Raw genomic sequence first — 19991 nt, forward strand, 5'->3', positions numbered from 1 at the left:
CACGCGGCTGCCCTTCTTCAACTGTCCCTCAGCCTTCAACACTATTATTCCCTCAGGGCTGGTCAACAAGTTCCAAAGCCTGAGCCTTTGCACCTCCCTCTACAACTGGACCCTTGATTTATTCATCGGAAGACTACAGTCAGTAGGAATTGGAAACAAAGTCTCCTCCTCACTGACAGTCAACACAGGTACACCCCAAGGATGCACGCTTAGCCCACTGCTCTACTCACTCTACACCCTTGACTGTGCAGCTCGGCACAATTTAAAAGCTATCTACAAATTTGCCGGTGACCCCATGATTGTCAGCGGACTCGCAGACGGCAACGAGGAAGTAAGCTCAAAGGAGATGGATCAGATAGTTGAGTGGTGTCACAACAACAAACAAGCACTCATCGTTAGCTGATTGTGGACTTCAGGAGAACACAAACTAACCCTCATTGAGGGGGTCAGCAGTGGAGAAGGTCAAGAAATTCAAATTCCCATCTAACAAGAGGATTTATCTGGAAGCCTCCATGTTGATGCAATCATGAAGAGGGCTCGCCAGTCAGGAGATTGGGTGTGTCACCAGAGACTCTCAATAACTTCTACAGGTGTACCGTGGAGAGCATTCTGGCAGTATCACTGCCCGGTATGGAGGTGCCAATGCACAGGACAAGAAAAAGCTCCACAGGTTGTTAACTCAGCCTGCGCCATCATGGGCACCAGCCCACTTCATCAAGGACACCTACAAGAGGCGGTTTCTTAGAAAGCAGCCTATATTCTCAAGGGAGCCCCAACACCCAGGCTGTGCCCTCTTCACTCTGTTACCATCGGGAAGAATGTCTAGGAGTCTGAAGACAAGCACTCAGCAGCACAGGGACAGCTTCTTCCCCTCCGCCATCAGATTCCTGAATGAACAATGAACCATAGACACTGCCTTACTTTGTCTCCTTTATTTTTAACATTTTTAAAATTTAGACATACAGCGCAGTAACAGGCCATTTTGGCCCGCGAGCCCATGCCGCCTAATTACACTCAATTAACCTGCAACCCCCGGTATGTTTTGAAAGGTGGAGGAAACCGGAGTCCCCGGGGAAAACCCACACAGTCATGGGGAGAACATACAAACTCCTTATAGACAGCATGGGATCCGAACCCCGGTCCTGATCGCTGGTGCTGTAAAGGTGTTGCGCTAACTGCTACGCTAACCCTGCAGCCCAATTTTACATAACAATTATAGTACGGAAACAGGCCATCTTGGCCCCTCTAGTCCGTACCAATTTAAGTGAACTCCTCTAGTCCCACCCACCTGCTCCCTGCCCATAACCCTCCAACCCCCTCACATCCATGTCCTCATCCAACCTCCTCTTAAATGACAGAATTGACCCTGTTGCAACCACCTCCTCCGGAAGGTCATTCCACTCAGCCACCGCTCTCTGAGTGAAGAAGCTTCCTCCTTTGTTACTTCTAAAGTTTTTCCCCCTAACCCTTAACTTACGACCCCTCTTTCCAATCTCTCCTACCCTCAAGGGAAAGAGTCTATTCACATCTACTCTATCTATTCCCCTCATAATTTTAAATACTATCAAATCCCCCCTCAACCTTCTACGCTCCAATGAATAAAGTCCCAGTCAACTCAGTCTTTCTCCTTATTCTAGATACTGCAATCCAGGCAACATTTTAGTAAATCTTCTCTGCACCCTCTCTACCTTATTGATATCCTTCCTATAATTTGGAGACCAGAAATTAACGTTTGCACTGCTGCAAAACAACAAATTTTGTGACACGTTTATGATAATAAATTCTGACTCCGAACTAATTACATACCCTGCCAAAATAAAGTGGAAGGGAATTGGTCCACTTAACTCGATCTCTCCGATCAAAATGTTCCTTCATGCAACGTTATAATTGTCTCAACCACTGAGGAAATCTCTTGTCGCTGAATAGGAACGAACCCGAAGGTTCACATTCAGCACCTGAAGCCTTAACACCGACCTTCCCAGATCCCCACATCCAACATGTCCGCCTGCAGCCACACTTGCTCACACATCATCAATACAAAATGAGTGGTGTTGGGGGTGAGGTTTTAGCGTGGAGAGATGATTGGTTAACCATTAGAAAGCAGATAGTTGGGGTACGGGGGTGATTTTCTGGTGAGACTGCATCTGGAGTACTGCGTGCAGTTCAGGCGGAGCAGAGAAGATTCCCCAAATTGATTCCAGAGATGAGGGGTTTGGCCTATGAGGAGAGATTGAGTCATCTGGGACTGTACTCGCTGGAATTTAGAACAGTGGTTCTCAACCTTTTTCTTACCACTCACTCTTACCACTTTAAGTATTCCCTATGCCATAGTTTGAAAGTTTGAAACCCACTGTTCTAATCGTCCCTCATGGACTCGTTATGTGCATGGTTTCAGAACTCCAAAGGAAATGGGCCAGTGACAATTTTTCTTAAGCAAAATATTTCAGTAACAATTGGGTCTAGAGCAGTGGTTCTCAACCTTCCCTTTCCACTCACATCCCACCTTAAGCAATCCCTTACTAATCATAGATCACAGATCACAGAGCACTTATAGAAGTATGTGAGTGGAAAGGAAAAGGTTGAGAACCACTGATTTAGAAGAATGGGAGGGGATCTTATAGAAACATATAAATAATGAAAGGCATAAATAAGATTGAGGTAGGTAAGTTGTTTTCATTGGTAGGAGAGACCAGAACGAGGGGACTTAGCCTCAAGATTCAGGGGAATAGATTTAGGGCGGAGATCAGGAGAAACTGCTTTTCCCAGAGGCTAGTGAATGTATGGAATTCGCTGCCCATTGAAGCAGTGGAGGCGACCTCAGTAAATATATTTAAGACAGGGTGGGATAGATTTTCAGACAGTAAGGAAATTAAGGGATATGGGGAAAAGGCAGGTGGGTGGAGATGAGCCCATCACCAGATCAGCCATTGAATGACGGAGCAGGCTCGACGGGCCGGACGGCCGACTCCCGCTCCTATTTCTTACGTTCCTACGAGCACGTTCTTATTTGCCCTGATCACCGGCAGCACTTACCTCCAGGAGTTGGGGAGCTGATGGGGGTTGTGAATTTCCAGCTCAGATCTGAACGAACCAGTGTAAAATTATTTCTTTTATCGCTCCCACACTGTACATTCAGTGAAGTTGGTGGCCACTCGAAGCCCTCCTGAGATGGTCCACTCGGTGTGGCCAGTGGCTGTTAAAATAATCTCAGATTCTTTCAGCAGGAGATTAGTTAGAAAATAACTGTCTTGCTTCTCTTTTCTTCTGTCAGTTTGGCATCACTTTACAGTGGAATAAGAGTCCGACAGGTTCAAAGAGGCTTGTTTATAAATAACACTGGACAACAATCTATTTGCAAAAGGTTTTGCTTCCTGAAAAAAAAATGGGGATTATGACAGACAACCTCAAGCTGAAGACAAGGATAATTTCAGATTTGCTGTATCACGTAGGGAGTTGGAGAAACATTAAATGAGCTTTTATTGAATTTAGCATGGTTAATCGCTGACACGTTGCGTTAGTTCAACCGACCTAAAAATCTTTTGTTGCTGATTTTCGTTTGTACTCAGCATCTGATGCCTCTTGTGCCGGTGTCCAACAACAGCTGGCCCGGCATTGGGATGGATTCCAGTTGCCCCCCCCTCACCGTCTCACCCTCCTGTTCAAACCTTTCACTGACCTCACCGAGCTCCGGGTGCGAGTGGAGAAAATGAGTTTTCAATTTGCGGTTTTGTGTGCTTGAAGTAGACTTAAAATATGACAGGGAAATCACAAAAGCAGGTTACAGCTAAAAAAAAATGGTGCGCGAAGAGAACATTTTGAGGTGACTTTGTGATCAGCGGCCCAAAATCCATAAACTACGTCCAAAAGTATTCAGGAAGCAAAATCTTCCTTGTCCAGTGTAATTAGATTGGTAAATTATGCGATTAAAATAAAAACATCAGAGAGCTGTGCATCAAGTGCCTTTACTAAAAGGACACACTTTAAAAAAATTACATTGTACAAAACTATAAGATTTAAAACACCCTTATTTCCAATACAAAAAATCTTCTGATTTTTTAAAAAAAAGAAAAATGGAAATTGGGAAATGAGGATCTGGAGCGAGGATACTCTCCGTTCAGTCCGCCCTGACTCATTAATATTGCATCAATGTCCCATACAGTGGCAGTGGAGGGTGGAGCAGAGGCAGTGAATCGGCAAACGAGTCTTTGGAGGGAAAGGCTATTGTCCGTACTCCGTGACACGTCACTGAGTTATTGCCTCAGACACCTGTGGAGAGACGAGATAGGCTTGGCGTTAGGGTTCAGCCTGGAAAAAGAGTCTCTGTTCTAAACTGGTGAATGATGTCTTTGTTCTAAACTGGTGATCTCAACGAACCACAAGACACAAAAGCAGTCACGAGTTCAAAAGTGTTGCTTGGCCGAGAATAGATCAGAAGAATGTCCAGAAAAGAGTAAAACCCGGAAATCTGCCGACACCGTGGTTGAAGTTAAAATACAACGCTGAAGAAATTCAACAGGTCAAACATTGTCCTTTATATAACAAAGGTTAAAATACATAACCAATGTTTTGGGCTAGAGCCCTTCATCAAGGTAAGGAAAGATGTCTGGAGGCATACAAACAAAAAAGGAGAGGGGAAGGTGTGGTTGCATTTGCTGGAGGTGGTAGGTGGAGAAGGGAGGGAGGGGGACAGCAAAGGATGGAGGTGATAGGTGGAGGAGGGAGGGAGGGGGGCCAGCAAAGGATGGAGGTGATAGGTGGAGGAGGGAGGGAGGGGGGCCAGCAAAGGCTGGAGGTGGTAGGTGGAGGAGGGAGGGAGGGGGCCAGCAAAGGCTGGAGGTGGTAGGTGGAGGAGGGAGGGAGGGGGACAGCAAAGGCTGGAGGTGATAGGTGGAGGAGGGAGGGAGGGGGACAGCAAAGGCTGGAGGTGATAGGTGGAGGAGGGAGGGAGGGGGACAGCAAAGGCTGGAGGTGATAGGTGGAGGAGGGAGGGAGGGGGACAGCAAAGGCTGGAGGTGATAGGTGGAGGAGGGAGGGAGGGGGACAGCAAAGGATGGAGGTGATAGGTGGAGGAGGGAGGGATGGGGCCAGCAAGGGCTGGAGGTGATAAGTGGAGGAGGGAGGGAGGGGGGCCAGCAAAGGCTGGAGGTGATAGGTGGAGGAGGGAGGGAGGGGGGCCAGCAAAGGCTGGAGGTGGTAGGTGGAGGAGGGAGGGAGGGGGGCCAGCAAAGGCTGGAGGTGATAGGTGGAGGGAGGGAGGGAGGGGGCCAGCAAAGGCTGGAGGTGGTAGGTGGAGGAGGGAGGGAGGGGGACAGCAAAGGCTGGAGGTGACAGCGGGAGAAGGGAGGGAGGGGGGCAACAGTGATCAAGGGGAGGAGGGCTGGCTGGGCGAAGGCAGGGGGAAGGGAGGGGGGAGAACTGGAGAGGGGAATGGAAGGGGGGGGAAGGAGGAAGAGGAGAGCAGGTTACCAGCAGCTAGAAAAGTTGATGTTAATGCCATCTGGTGCGAGGATGCCCAGACGAAAAATCAGGTGTTGTTCCTCCAACCTGAGGGTGATCTTGGCGGGATAGCACACAGGGCCAGGGACAGATACGTGGGTGTGGGAGCGTGACACAGAACTGAAATGGCCAGCTACTGGGAGGTCGCTGAGCTGAGATGGTTACAAACTGCCATGAACCCGGCCGCTCCTACTTGGAGAGGATGATCCCAGCTACAACCACCAGGGTTGTTGGAGGAGACGTCGGCTTTGGGTGAGGGGCTAAACTGATTTAGTATTTGAGAAGTAGGTATTTCCCCCCGCCCCCCCCCCCCCCCCATCAAACCTTTCCACTGCTGTGGGTTCTGCGCTGGGTACAGTAAATACATCTTGAATTTGAAGATGCTTTGGACATTTGTGATCTTGCATCCTGCATTTTTTTTTAAGAGATGTCTTCTTGCCCTATGCTTTTCTAATGAACATTTTGGTTTCCTTGGAGAAGATAACAGACACGAGTGGGCAAAATGAGGACGGTAAAAATAAAACCAATTACATGGGCAGTCAAAAAACTATCCCCATTATGTTGAGGAGTTGATGATCAATCTTGGGCAATTAGCTGGCACAGACCAGGAGTTCTAATGGCTCACTGGCTTTTCATCCTGACACCACACACCAACAGATATCAGGCTGAGGTGGCAAACTTCTTGGCGGGACATCCTGAATTTACCATGCTGCCAGTCAGATGACCCTTTCCTTGCTCTCACCAAATGTTTGCAGCGTCTACGTGCTGTCAGTTTTCGATAACCAGGAACCCTAATCTTGTCTCTCTGGATATAGAGCATTCCCTTAGACATTATCAGATACCCCGCTGCTAATTCTCGCCTTGACCATGGAAGCTGCTTGTGCTGTTCAACTCCAGCGATGTCCTTAGTGTAGCAAAAGACATAGGAGCAGAAATAGGCCATTCAGCCCATCAAGTCTGCCCTGCCTTTTAATCATGAGCTGATCCATTTTCCCCGCTCTGCCCCACTGCCCGCCCTTCTCCCCATAAACTTTGATGCACTGGCTATTCAAGAACCTACCAATCTCTGTCTTTACTCCACTGACCTGGCCTCCACAACCACCTGTGGCATCAAATTCTACAGGTTTTCATCCCTCCGCTAAAAGAAATTCCTCTGCATCTCAGTTGCAAGTTGTGTCATCTTGTCCTGGACTCTTCCACCAGGAGAAACAAATTTTCCTGCATCTACACTGTCCGTGTCTTTCAAGATTCAAAATATTTCAACGCGATTTCCCCCCCCACCCCCACCCCACCCTCGTGAATTCCAATGGGGACAGGTCATGAGCTGGCAAACGTGTGATAAACCTTGTATTCCCGAAATCATCCCAGTGAACTTCCTTCGAACCCACTTCAACGTCAGCACATCTTTTCTTAAATGGTGATCTAAAAACTGCTTACAATGCTCCAAGCAGCTTTTGGGGATTCCTCTTCTCCCTACACAGGGACCCAAGCCCCGTTGATAACACCCTGTACATTATTGTAACCCACAGTCCTCTCCTTTACCTCAGGATGAAAGAATCCCATTGCTGGTCCTGTGATAGAGAGGTAAGTCATCTTTCACATCAAGTCTTATGGACTTACTGTTCCTGATTAGATTTCAGGTTTATTGTCAGAGTACATCACACAATCCTGAGATTCCTTTTTTCCTGCGGGCACTGCAGAATTACCTCTAATTGGTCGTGGAAGAAATAAACTGTGCACAGCGTAAACCCGTAAACAAATAAAGAACTGTAAACAGAGAACAAATTTAAACAAACTGACTGTGCCACACAGGCAAAGGAAATCGATAAAGTGCCCAAGTGAGAGTCCTCAAATGAGTCCATGATTGAGTTTGTAACTGAAGAGTCTGATGGTGGAGGGTGAGCAGCTGTTCCTGAACCTGGTGGTTCGAGCCTTGTGGCACCAACACCTCTTTCCTGATGGCAGCAGCGAGAACAGAGCGCATGCCCGGGTGATGCGGGTCTTTGACGATCGCTGCTGCTCTCAGATGGCAGTGTTCCCTGTAGATGTACTTTAAAAAAGTGGGGGAGGGTTTTGCCTGTCATATCCTTGATTCTGTCCATTACCTTTTGGAGGGCTTTACGCTCCGGGGTATTGGTGTTCCCATACCAGACCGTGATGCAGCCGGTCAGCACACTTTCCACTGCACTTCGATAGAAATTTGCCAGGGTCTCTGGTGAAATATCAAACCTCCTCAAACTCCTGAGGAAGTAGAGGCGCTTTCTTCATGTCGCCATTGGTGTGTAAGGTCCAGGAAAGATCCTTCGAGATAGTAACTCCCAAAAACCTAAATTTGCTCATCACCTCTGATCTCCAAATGATCACTGGATCGTACACTTCTGGCTTTCCTTTCCTGGAGTCAACAATCAGCTCCTTAGTTATGGTGACATGATTGCTATTGGCGCACCATCGATTGGCAATAACTCTTATCCACGATCATAAATCATGGCCTCGCCCTCCACATCTCTACAACCAGGGCAGCTAGAATGCATTGACTCCAAATCCCAAGGTTCCACGAGCCCAAACCCTGCGCTGACAGGCGAGGACGCGTGAACTCCCGTCTATCGCTAGCTCTGGCTCTGCAGCAGTCTTCCACCATGTTAGGTCAGAGGATCTTCAGATGAGAATATCCACCACAGGCGAACCCTCTTGGTCCTTAAGTTGTTTGTTAACATTTACCCCATTAGACTCTCCCACTATGGAAAGAAGCGTTTAACTCTGCTCACGCCTTTCAAAGTTCAAAATATTTAAATGATTTCCCCCCCCCCCACCCCTCATTCTCCGAAATTCCAACGAATACAGAAGAGCTATCAAACACGGCTCATATGATAACCCTTTCATTCCCGGAATCATCCTAGTGAACTTCCCACTCCAACAACAGCACATCTTTTCTTAAATAAAGAACCCAAAACTGTTCACAATACTCCAATGTCTTATAAACCCTCAACATCACATCTCTGCTCTTATATTCTATTCCTCTTTAAATGAACACCAGCATTACATTTGCCTTCTTCAACCATTGGCTCAACATGCAGATACTCCCAAGTCCCTTTGGTTTTTTTTTTCAATTTTATCGCCATTTAAAGAATAATCTGCCCATTTTCTTTCTAACAAAGTCCTTGACCGTACACTTTCCGACATTATATTTCATTTTCCACTTCTCTGCCCATTGTCCTAAACTATCTAAGCCCTTCTGCAACCTTTATGTTTCCTCGACACTACTTTTGTCTCATCCGCAAACTTGGACACAAAGCTATCCATTCCAGGTTGGGAAGCTGGCCTGTGGCCGGGAAGAGTTGGAGTGAAGTGCCCAGTTGTTTTCGTTTTCTAACATCCACAGCAACAGTGTTACAGAGCAAATTCTTTCAAAACTTGGCCAATCTTTAGCTGATAAATGGCTGGTTCTCAGCTCTCACTGGGCAGCTTTATTAAAACCTTCATGCCCAACTCCATGTGTTGCCTTGTTCAACTAGTTTTCCAATGTCTTCCCACTGCCCAGTAGAATTTCCTTGGTTTTAATGGGATTTAGACTTGGCAAAGGCCAGTGTCGCTTCGTTCCGAAGATACTTGTCTCTGTACATGAGTAATGACATTTTCTGACAGTGAGTTAGTGAAGCTCTTTGATGGGGCTCAACAGCCTGTAACAACCAAATCCATCTGCAGCAAATGAGTGTTCCGAGCTCCACACACTTTCAACTCGAGTCTTCATTCAAACCCACGAGCTTCCAGCTTTGATTTTCACTCAGCTCGTTTTACGACAGTGAGAGACCAAATGATGCTCATAAACTATTTCCTATCGAACCTTTGCTTTCACGGGGCATCACTGTGCTTGATAAAGACCTCACAGGTGGAACCTTGGATCGGCGGATCATCGTGACGTGCTCCTTTCATTGAAAGTCCAGCCTGCTGTGGAGGTGCCGACACTCAGGACAAGACTCCAGTGGGTCGTTAACTCGGCCTGCGGCATCACGGGCTTCAGGCCGTCAAGGACATCGACAAGAAGCAGTGGCTTAAGACGTTTTACAAAGAATTTGTAAAGAGTTATTTTAGCAATATCTTGCAAAAGTAACTGATAATTATGTAGGTTCAGAAAGGGAAGAAGATGAAGGTGGACATTATTGAGATGATTACGATTAGGGTAAGAAATAAATAAAAATATGGAACCTATATTTGTGAAATGATGCTTTTGAATATTTAATATAACAATATATAATTATTAATGAGATGCAATATTGTAAAATCAAGAACAAGGGTAAGAGAGAGAATGGAACCTGACAATATAACGCTGTCATTTTAACTTTTTTGTATTTATGAAATTCATACCGACGCCCTCTGGACAGGGTAAAGTCCAGAAAAATTGATTCTACTGGGTTTGGATGATAGTTCGAAGACATTTTTTTTCTCTGTCTTCTTTTTTGATTTCTTTTTGGGGATTTTTTTTATGGGGGGGGGTGGGTAGAATAAATTTGGATTTTAAAAGCCATCATGTAATATGATTACATATTAATATGCTGTTTATGAATTTTGAATGTGAATCATATAACCGTAAAACAATCACAGCACGGAAACAGGCCATCTTGGCCCTTCTAGCCCGCACCGAACTAAGTCCTCTCCTCTAGTCCCACCTACTCATAACCCTCCATTCCCCTCCCATCCATATACCTATCCAATTTTTCCTTAAATGACAAAATGGCCACCACTACTTCTCCCAGAAGCTCATTCCGCACAGCCACCGCCCTCTGAGTAAAGAAACTCCCCCTCATGTTACTTCTAAACTTTTGCCCCTTAACTCATGACCTTTTGTTTCAATCTCTCCTACTCTCAATGGAAAAAAGCCTATCCACATCAACTCTATCAATCCCTCTCATAAATACCCTCTATCAAATCCCCTCTTCAACCACCTATGCTCCAAAGGATAAAGACCTAATTTGCTCAATCTTTCTTTGTAGTCTAGATTCTGAAACCCAGGTTAACATTTTCGTATATCTTCTCTGCACTCTTGTTTAAAAAAAAAGAAAGCACCCTCTATCTTCAAAGACCCCCACCACCCAGGCCGTGCCCTCTTCACTCTGCTACCATCAGGGAAAAAGGTACAGGAGCCCGAAGACGAGCACCCAGCGGCACAAGGACAGCTTCTTCCCCTCCGCCATCAGATACCTGAATGATCAACGAACCACTGAGCCTTACTTTGGCTTTTCATGTATTATTTTTATTTATTTTGGAAGGTGGTGTATATAAATGTTTGCGCTGTAATGCTGCCTCAAAACCATGAAATCAGTGACTTGTTCATGAGAATAATTTCTAATTCTGTTTCAGCCACCTCTCCATCTTCAATCTAATCCATCTAACTCCGAGAATCGTGCAAGCAATTTAACAAGAGGGAAGTCGACACTGAGAAGTGCACATGGACAAGGTGGTTCTATGCAGGGTAAAGCCTCCCAGGTCCCATGGGTTTGGATTCAGGTCACTCCATGGGGTGCGGCAAGAAATAATTACTGAATAACCAGGAGGAACAAGGCTGTCAATTGGAGAGCAAAAGAAAATGAAAATGCTCAAAATTAATTTTCCCATCAAAATAAAGCAAAAATCTTGTCGGTGCTTTGGGAATGAGCTCGAGCTGGTGAACTTCCCCCATTCCCCATCAGGTGGTCCACTGCAAGTAAAGGAATACAAAGTGGTTTGAGAGTGAAACAAGGTTGAGGACCTTGCTGTCACCCACTCAAATGAAAATGAGAACTACGCTGTCCAATCTCCCTCTCCCAGTTCAGGGACAACCCAGGTTAAAATTTGGATTTAAAATTTTGGGGCTGCACGGTTGGCATAGCAACTAGCGCAACGCCTTTAAGCGCCAGCAATTGGGACCATGGTTTAAACCCCGCACGGTCTGTAAGGAGATTGCACGTTTTCCCTGCATCTGGGTTAGTTTTACCCAGGGACTCCGATTTCCTTCCACCCTTCAGAAACGTGCCAGGGGCGTAGGTTAATTAGATATAAATTGGGTGGCATAGACTCATGGGCCAAATTAACCTGTTACTGTGCTCTAGGTCTAAATTTTAAAAAAATATAATTTTAATTTTAAATTTTAAATTAATTAATGTTCTTTCTATTATTACAAACTCCTGTTTTAGTAAAATGGTATTATCACAGTAAGGGATAGTATAGACAGGAGGAACTGAATGGTCACAGTTAATATTTAACATTTCACACAAGTGCAACTCAAGTCACAGCCCAGTGATAATTCGATACATTGGAAGAACTGAGGGAGGTTTGTCGCAGTCTGTTCCAGATTCAATACATTTGCAAAGACATTGTGATTTTTGCGAGGGAGAACCATTTTGATGCTGAAGAGAAAGCATCTTTTTGAAGCAGCTCTTGTGGCCGGCCGTTCTGTGGAATTCAGAGCCACGCCGGCTCTGTGAATGGCTGGGCCTTTTCGGTGGATTGACCTGTGACAGGAGGGTCATTTTGGGAAGCAAAGTGCTTCATTTTGTGTGTGACTAACAGGGAAGGTCATTTAGAGAGGCCGGTGCCAGGGCCTTGGAAACTTTGTGGAGGTCTTGCAGTTCGAGTCTCACCTACCCAAGGACCAGGAGTGTTATGATCACAGCTCGTGTGGATAGACATTTCTTCAAAGGCAACGAAAGAAGAATTCGTGAGTCTGTAGAAGCCACAACTCCAGTCTTCCTTCCCATCAGTTCAACATTAATTCTGGGCATCAAATTTCAAAGGGCTACGTTGCGACACTGAACTTTGAAGTTACTTTCTAGATTTTGGCCTGAACTGTAATGATTTGGGTATATCACACACACGCGCGCGCACACGGACACGCACACCTGTGCATAGTTGGGGATACAGTTAGTGTTAAAGAAAGTTTGAGTAAGAAATAAAATTAATGTTCTTCAATTAAACACTATCTGGTTCATTGTCTATTGTTGCTTGTTACATGCAGTTAACACTATAATGTTCCCTCTAACAATCAAACTTTTTGGAGGACAAGTTAACCAAAACAGAGACATCAGTAGGACAGAATAAAGCTTCCCTCGACATTTCCACTGTCAAATTCTCAAAAGCACTCTTCATTCCTCTGCTACAAATTTGCTCAGCTTGCAGCTCGTCAACTTTATCTACTTTGCTGTTAACTTTCACCCCAAACTCAAATTAATTTGGTCTATCTCTCTCAACACTCTCATCTTTTTCAATCTCTCCAACTCGATTGACATTCCACATTTTCCATGACCCACCAACTCCCACAGTTACCTCGACTACACCTCTTCATACCCTGCCCCCTTTTCCCTCAATTCCTCCGTCTCTGGCGTGTCTGCCCCCAGGACAAGGTCTCCCATTCCAGATCATTCGAGCTGTCCTCCTTCTTCAAAAAGAAAGTGGCTTCCCCTCAACCAGCCCTCACCTGGATCTACTCTATTTCTCACACATCTGCCTGGTCCCCTTTGACCCTAGACATAACAAGGACAGGATTTTCTCCTTGTCCTCGACTACCACTCAACCATTCTCTGCATCCAACATATAATCCTCTTAAATTTCTGTCACCCACAACATGATCCCACCTCGACATATCTTCCCCTCTCCTCTCCTTGCCTTCTGCAGGGACCGCTCCCTCCATGTTTCCATTGTCCACACATCTCTTCCCACTAACCACCCCTTCGGTACCTACCCCTGTGACCCCCAGGAAGTGCCACCCTTGCACTCACACCTCATCCCTCACCAAGATTCAGGGCCCCAAACAGTCCTTCCAAGTAAAGCAACATTTCACTTGTGGATCTTCGAGGGTCATCTACTGCATCCGGCGCTCCCGCTGTGGCTGCCTCCACATTGGAAAGACTGAGGGCAGACTGGGAGATCATTTTGTTGAACACCTTCATTCACTCTGTCCACGCCAATGTCAGGGATCTCCCAGTGGGCAACCATTTTAATCCTGTGCCCCACTCCCATGCCGACATGTCTATCCACAACCTCATGCACTGCCTGACCAAGGCCACCTACAAATTGGAAGAGCACTACTTTATATTCCGTCCGGGCACTCACCAACTGAATGGCATTAACATCGACTTCTCCGGTTTCTGCTAGACCAATCCCTGCTCTCCCTCTCTTCTCCTTTCCTCCACCCCCTTCCCTTCCCCTGTCACTTCACAGCTCTTGCGCCCTCTTGCATGTGCTCTTCCCCCTATCCCTGCCCTGAGCATTTCATCCTGGCGCCTGCGTGCATTTCGCTCATACCTTGATGAAAGGCTCAGTCAGAAACATTGGTTATTTTTTTTAATTTTTAATTTAAACATATAGCACAGTAACAACCCATATCGGCCCTTGAGTCCATGCTGCCCAGTTTACACCCCTGGTACATTTAGAACGGTGGGAGAAAACCGGAGCCCCCGGAGAAAACCCACGCAGACATGGGGAGAATGTATAAACTCCTTACAGGCAGTGCGGGATTCAAACCCCTGGTGCTGTAAAGGCATTGCGCTAACCGCTTCACCAACCATGCCACCCTTATCTTTATCTTTCCTACATATAGAATACTGCCTGACCTGGTGAGTTTCTCCAGCATTGTAGTAATTGCTGATAACCTTTTTGGGTCATTGAGAATTCTCCTTTCCCGTTGTTTGAGATCTTCAATATTATTGACAGAAGTTTAATTGACATCAATTTGGTTCAAAGAGAGCACAGGAAGAAGTCCTAAATGATTAGGGTAACGGAGAGGCTATCATCTTTAATTAAAATGATTTTGGTCATCCAACGTTTTCTTGACAATTTAATGCCTTAGGCAGGGTGGCTCTCGTGTAGACAAATGGGGGCATGTTTTGTTTGTTCTGAGTTCAGTCACCTTGCTCAGTCACACTTGGTTCCAGCCTTAGGTCAGGGTCCTCTTAACCTTTGCCGAAAGATGCAGTGAGTTGGGCAACCGCACATCATAAGTGGGCACATGTCTGGGAGACCGATGACTCTCGCTGTTGAAGCGTAATGCTGGAGAAACTCAGCAGGTCAAACAGTGGACTGTCTGTAGCAAAGATAAAGATACAGAACCAAAGTTCTGGGCTTGAACCCATCACAATGAAGGGCTCAAGCCCAGAACTTTGGTGATGTAATCTTTATCTTTGCTACATACTGTTTGACCTGCTAAGCTTCTCCAGCATTACGCTTTTACTTCAACCACGGTATCTGCAGACTTTCGTATTTTACCCCTCTCTCGCTGTTGAGATTGCCCACAGAAACCGAGAGGGTTGAAGGGGTGGAGTGCAACCATTTTGTTTTTAATGGCTATAGCCCCCTTTGGACTCAACTCAAATGTTATGGGCCCCCTTACCTGTGAAGGAGGCAAGTTTTGGTTTCTCCCATACTTCGCTCCTCCTGTCCACATGAGAAAATATAAAGAATACTTAAGTTACGCGTGGTGAAAAGAAAATGAGGCTTTTACTTGAATCTGTTGTGGCCCCCAGAAGGAGAACAGAGCTTGTGTTATGAAAGGCTGGTTCAATGCTTTTAATGAATCACTTCCTTCCATACTTCTACCAAGCTACCATATTTCAAACAGGGTCCTTTCAATTTCCAATATTTCCAGTTTCTGGGTTAGATTCACTGATGAAACCTTTGAGGAAGATCTTTCATTACGATTAATGGACATGCTGGTGGGGGATGTGCCATCTCCATCCATGTCGTCTGTCTAACAGCTGAAGAATGATGAGGACATGGGGTGGAAATAGTTGATACCTTGATGGTTCATACCTTGATGAAGGGCTCAAGCCTGAAATGTCAGTTATGCATTCTTATCTTTAGACACTGTTTGACCTGCTGAGTTTCTCCGACGTTATATTTCTAATTCGGCCTGCAGGCTTTCGAGTTTGACTCCAAGGGGCATGGTGCCGCTCGTTGAACACCACAAATTGGGTGTCTGGCACATCCAGCATTTCCCCAGATGAAAGAAGGTTAGACCCCACCTCCTCACCCCTTCTCCACCCAAGGTTCAGTTTCCAAACAAGCCTTGGCTCATCATTGTCCAGGATGAGGTATGAAAAAGAGCGAACAAGAACAATCAGACAGTCTCCTCCAGAGAAACTGGAACAGGAAAGAAAAATACTCACCGTTTTTGCCCAATCCATTATGCCTGATGGAAAGACGGTTCCAAGATAAGATATATAGTTAAGAATCGATCCCCTTTACACAATGTTGGTGTGGATGCAAGCAAACATTGCAATAGTTTAAAGCACTAATCCAATCAGGCAGAGAACTGCCCGCGGCTGTTGTGCATCAAGGGGCCAGTTCCTTTCAGAAGTACACATCAGTCAGAGATGGGATGAAGGAAACTGAAAGTTCGGGAAGGAGGGTGCTCAACAATCGATGGTCAGTCAGTTTGTCCAATCCGGTTGTCCAACGTGACTTCAAAGGTGCTGGATGGCAAAGACAGAAGGAGTATTATTGCAAAGGCCCCTTTCCAGATCAGATCCATGCCTATTAATTTGTGAGAATACAAGCAAATGTATTAAATTAGATCCCCACTGTTAATCAACTATGAGATGTTACGGTGGGACAGATTGGCTAAGGAGGTGCTAAAACTTCCTCTGCATCTCTTCCACTCTTCCACCACAGATTGAATTTCAGCTCAGGCGGGGAATTGAAATCTTTATCTACATCGCGTCTAAACACAAGCAATCCCAGATATGATGCAATGAAAGAAAAGGTCCTGACAGGGATGTGGAGAGAGCGAGATCCAGGGAGCAAGATATCCAGGGAGGGGTTTCTAGTGAGAGAGGTGCAGAGATGTAGGTCAGGAGGGTGGGGGGGTCAAGAGGGCTTGGTTGAGAAGGGGAGGTCCAGGGAGGGATCTCCTGAAGTGGGGGTGGGGGGTTCAGACAGGGGAGTCAAAGAGGAATATTCAGAGATGTTGCTCCAGAGAGGGAGGTCCAGAGTGAGATGTGCAGAGAGGGATGTGCAGAGGGAGAGGATCAGAGGGCGTGACCCAGAGATGTACGTCCGAAGGGAGAGATCTAGAGGGTGTGGTGTGGTGGGGGGGGTGGGGTTCCAGAAAGAGTGGTCCAAGGGGAGCGGGATCCAGAAGGATAGATCCAGAGGAAAAGGTCCAGAGACAGAAGTCCAGCGGGAGATATCCAGGGAGGTATCTGCAGCTGAAGACTGTAGCTTGGAACTCTCCAGGTTTCGACAATTGAGCAGGAATCCAATTCTGCCTCCTCTCCCACCTCTTTGTGCCTTTTGGTCAATCACCAGTTGCACAGCTGCAGAAAGCGTCATAATTCTGCCAATCGCACCCATGGGCATATCACAGCAGGAATGACCAATTAGGTGCCAGCACCATGAAGCATATCCATCAATTCGAAGCACCTCAGCTGAAGCTAAAACAGTGGTTGTCAAACTTTTTCTTTCCACTCACATACTACCAAAAGTAATCCATACATTGTAGGTGTTCTGTGATTTGGACGGGATTACTTAATGTGGTGGCAGTCATCGTAGCTATCCCTCGTGGTCGAGGATGATGGCTGGCATTCTGTTGATCCACAGAGCGAAGACGCCTGGGCATGCATTTGTTTAGCACGAATTTGATGTTGCGCTCCAAGAAGCCCACGATATTTCCAAAAGTCATCCAACTAATTCTGACGATTGGAAATTGGAAACCACGGCGATTGGAGCTGATGGATTTGTTGCAGTCTTTGTCCCCCTTCACAGCCGTTGAGTTCAGAATCAGAATCAGAATTTATTGTCATGAACAAGTCATGAAATTCAGTGCCTTGTGGCAGCGTCATAGAGCAAATATTCATATTATAACCATCTTACAACAGAAATAAATAAAAAAAAATAACAATATTACTGCATGAAAAGTAAGGCAGTGTCTTTAGTTCATTGATCAGTCAGGAATCTGATGGCGGAGGAGAAGAAACCGTCCTTGTGCCGCTGAGTGCTCGTCTTCAGGCTCCTGCACCTTTTTCCCCCAATGGTAGCAGAGTGAAGAGGGCGTGTCCAGGGTGGTGGGGGTCCTTGAGGATAGAGGTTGCTTTTTTTAGACACCGCCTCATGTAAATGGAGTGAAGTCTGATGCCCGTGATGTCGCAGACCGAGTTAACAACCCTTTGGAGTTTATTCTTGTCCTGAGAGTTGGCGCCTCTGTACCAGGCAGTGATGCAACTCGCCAGCATGGTCTCCACGGTCCACCTGTAGAAGATTTTAAGACTCTTCAGTGACAGGCCGAATCTCCTCAGACACCTCATGAAGTATAGCTGCTGGCGAGCCTTTTCGTGATTGCATCAACACGGAGGCTCCAGGACAGATCCTCCGAGGTGTTGAAACCCAAGAATTTGAAGTTCTTGACCCTCTCCACTACTGAGCCCTGGATGAGGACTGGGCCGTGTTCCCCTGACTTCATGCTGAAGTCCACAATCATCTCCTTGGCTTTGCTGACGTTGAGCACCAGGTGGTCATACTCAAAGAGCTGCTCTAACTCCCTCCCGTACGCTTCCTCACCGCCCTTTGTGATTTTGCCGGCAACTGTGATGTCATCAGCAAATTTGTAGATAGCGTTGGAATCAAAGTGACTTCATCTGCCCGTTCCACCGTTGAGGTCTAGGTTTGATGACTCTTTGTCAGGGACCTCACCCTCAACCATGGGTGACCCTACCAGGAGCACAGCTCTCAGGAGTCACAAGGTTCTCCACCACGACGAGGCGACAATCCAATGGAGAAATTAAGCTGGCATGTGAGTGGAAAGAAAAAGTTTGAAAACCACTGGGCTAAATAAAAACCCATCAGGGATCATTCAGGCCAGTGTCAGTAGATGACTCTATTACACCTAGTCATCTTGGAAAGATTTATTCATCTTCTCCAGGGGTTCGAGTTCAGGAGTGCAGTTGAATTGTGCACAGGAGAACATACTGATCCCTTTGCTAAATCCAAATGCATGTTCCCCCTTGTCAAACACTTTGCCTTAATCCCAGTGCCATAGCTGGTCAAATTAAAATACGTTGATGACATTTATGATACTTGGAGAAATAAAAATGGTTTCTGAAAATGATGTTAGTTGTGGACGACTGCTCTTTCAGTGTGGTTGATAATTGCAAAGTAATTACTTGGTTATATCTGCTTCATCAGTATTCACTGCCTGCAAGCACCATCTGCAAACTATTGCAAGGATAGCCTTGTTTGTTCAGTGTGTTCAGGCAGTCCTTGGGAACTGACACTGAGGGATCCGCAACTTCTCCACAAGGTCCAACGGGGGAACACGGATTGGTCAGAAATGAACTGCTTTTTGTGGGAGCTTGAGGGGAGGGGGTGGGGGTGGGGGGGGGAGGGGGAATGGTGGGCGATGGGGAGGGGAAGGTGGGGGTGGGGGGGAATGAGGGAGGGGAGAGAGGAGGGTGGATGGTGGTGGGGGTGGGGAGGGGCAATCGCACGGGTGGAGATAGGGAGTTGTGGTGGGGGGGGAATCGGGTGAGGCAGGTGACTGGCAGGGTTGGGGAGGGGTTAATAACAGTGAGTGGGGAGTTCGACCTTGCCTGTCAGTCGGTGATCCGCTGTGCGGTTGGAGCCCCGGACCTCTGTGTCAGAGATGGCGATCGGGCTGCTCTCCCATGCTCCGTGGTGACTCTGAAGAGGGAAAGTCTGTCATCAGAGAATGGCTAGGAGAGAAAATCCCCCACAATCCCCCATCTGAAATCCGCATACCACCCCCCCTCCCATCATGAACCCCAATTGGCCCCATGCCCATAGCTTGCCTGCCACAAATGTCCACAGGCCACTCAAGTACCAGGATCGCAGTGATATACTTCTTCCAGTGGGAGAACACGAGCGGTGGGCATGTGGGAGCAACACTCACTGCACAACGTGAAGGCGGATCCCGGCCCTTGTGATCCACCTTCCCAAAAACCTGCTCGTAGCCTGTCCTCCTTGCATGCGATCCACCCTGTTAGCGAGGAGAGGCCACCCCCTGAGATTCAGGACCATTCCAAAAAGGAATATGAGGTGACTGATGAGATCAAGGGGGTCCCACGGACATGAAGGGATGTGGTAAAGCAGCGGGGGAGTGTTTAAGATGATGTACAGCCCCCGCACTTCTACTGGGTCTCTGTGCACACACAACGCATGAATGAGGTTCTCAGAACTTTCCTAGATTCATCTCCCATCATGCACCAGAGATTCCCGAATATTTAGTGGGTTTTTTTGCTCAGAGCAAATCTTCCTCACCGACCTCTCGGCAATCCCTTCCCATGGCTGAGTTTGCAAAAGAGAGTCAATCTCAGGGATTAGGGAACATTAACTCGATGGCGTACCCAATCCAACGTTGGGGACTTGGCCTGGCAGTGGATTCTGACACTGGTGCGCACCGTCAGAGGATTTGGTGGATTTTTGGGGAGGCAATGGCAATGAGGTCTCTGCTGTGGGTAGTCCAAGAAGATGACAGGAGCTCAGGGGTCAATGAGATGTTGAGCTTCGTGCCGAGT

General features: G+C 46.8%; 1 protein-coding gene and 1 long non-coding RNA gene across 2 annotated transcripts in view; both read right to left on the reverse strand.

Annotated features, from left to right (window-relative positions):
- Nucleotides 1–3946: 3946 nt before the first annotated feature.
- LOC138748359 (uncharacterized) lies at nucleotides 3947–15932 on the reverse strand. The gene is made up of 2 exons (XR_011347972.1): nucleotides 15630–15932; nucleotides 3947–4266 (listed from the first exon to the last, which is right to left on the reverse strand). It is a non-coding gene; the product is annotated as an uncharacterized lncRNA (long non-coding RNA).
- A 3120-nt stretch (nucleotides 15933–19052) lies between these two features.
- The window catches only part of LOC138747923 (leucine-rich repeat and fibronectin type III domain-containing protein 1-like protein), a 129969-nt gene continuing 129030 nt past the window's right edge, over nucleotides 19053–19991 (reverse strand). Inside the window, exon 4 of the mRNA XM_069907572.1 lies at nucleotides 19053–19137. Coding sequence (XP_069763673.1) covers nucleotides 19094–19137 — 44 coding nt within the window. The 3' untranslated portion in view covers nucleotides 19053–19093. The remainder of the gene's footprint in view (nucleotides 19138–19991) is intronic.

This window comes from Narcine bancroftii, chromosome 13 (assembly GCF_036971445.1).
Source record: "Narcine bancroftii isolate sNarBan1 chromosome 13, sNarBan1.hap1, whole genome shotgun sequence".
Lineage (NCBI taxonomy): Eukaryota > Metazoa > Chordata > Chondrichthyes > Torpediniformes > Narcinidae > Narcine > Narcine bancroftii.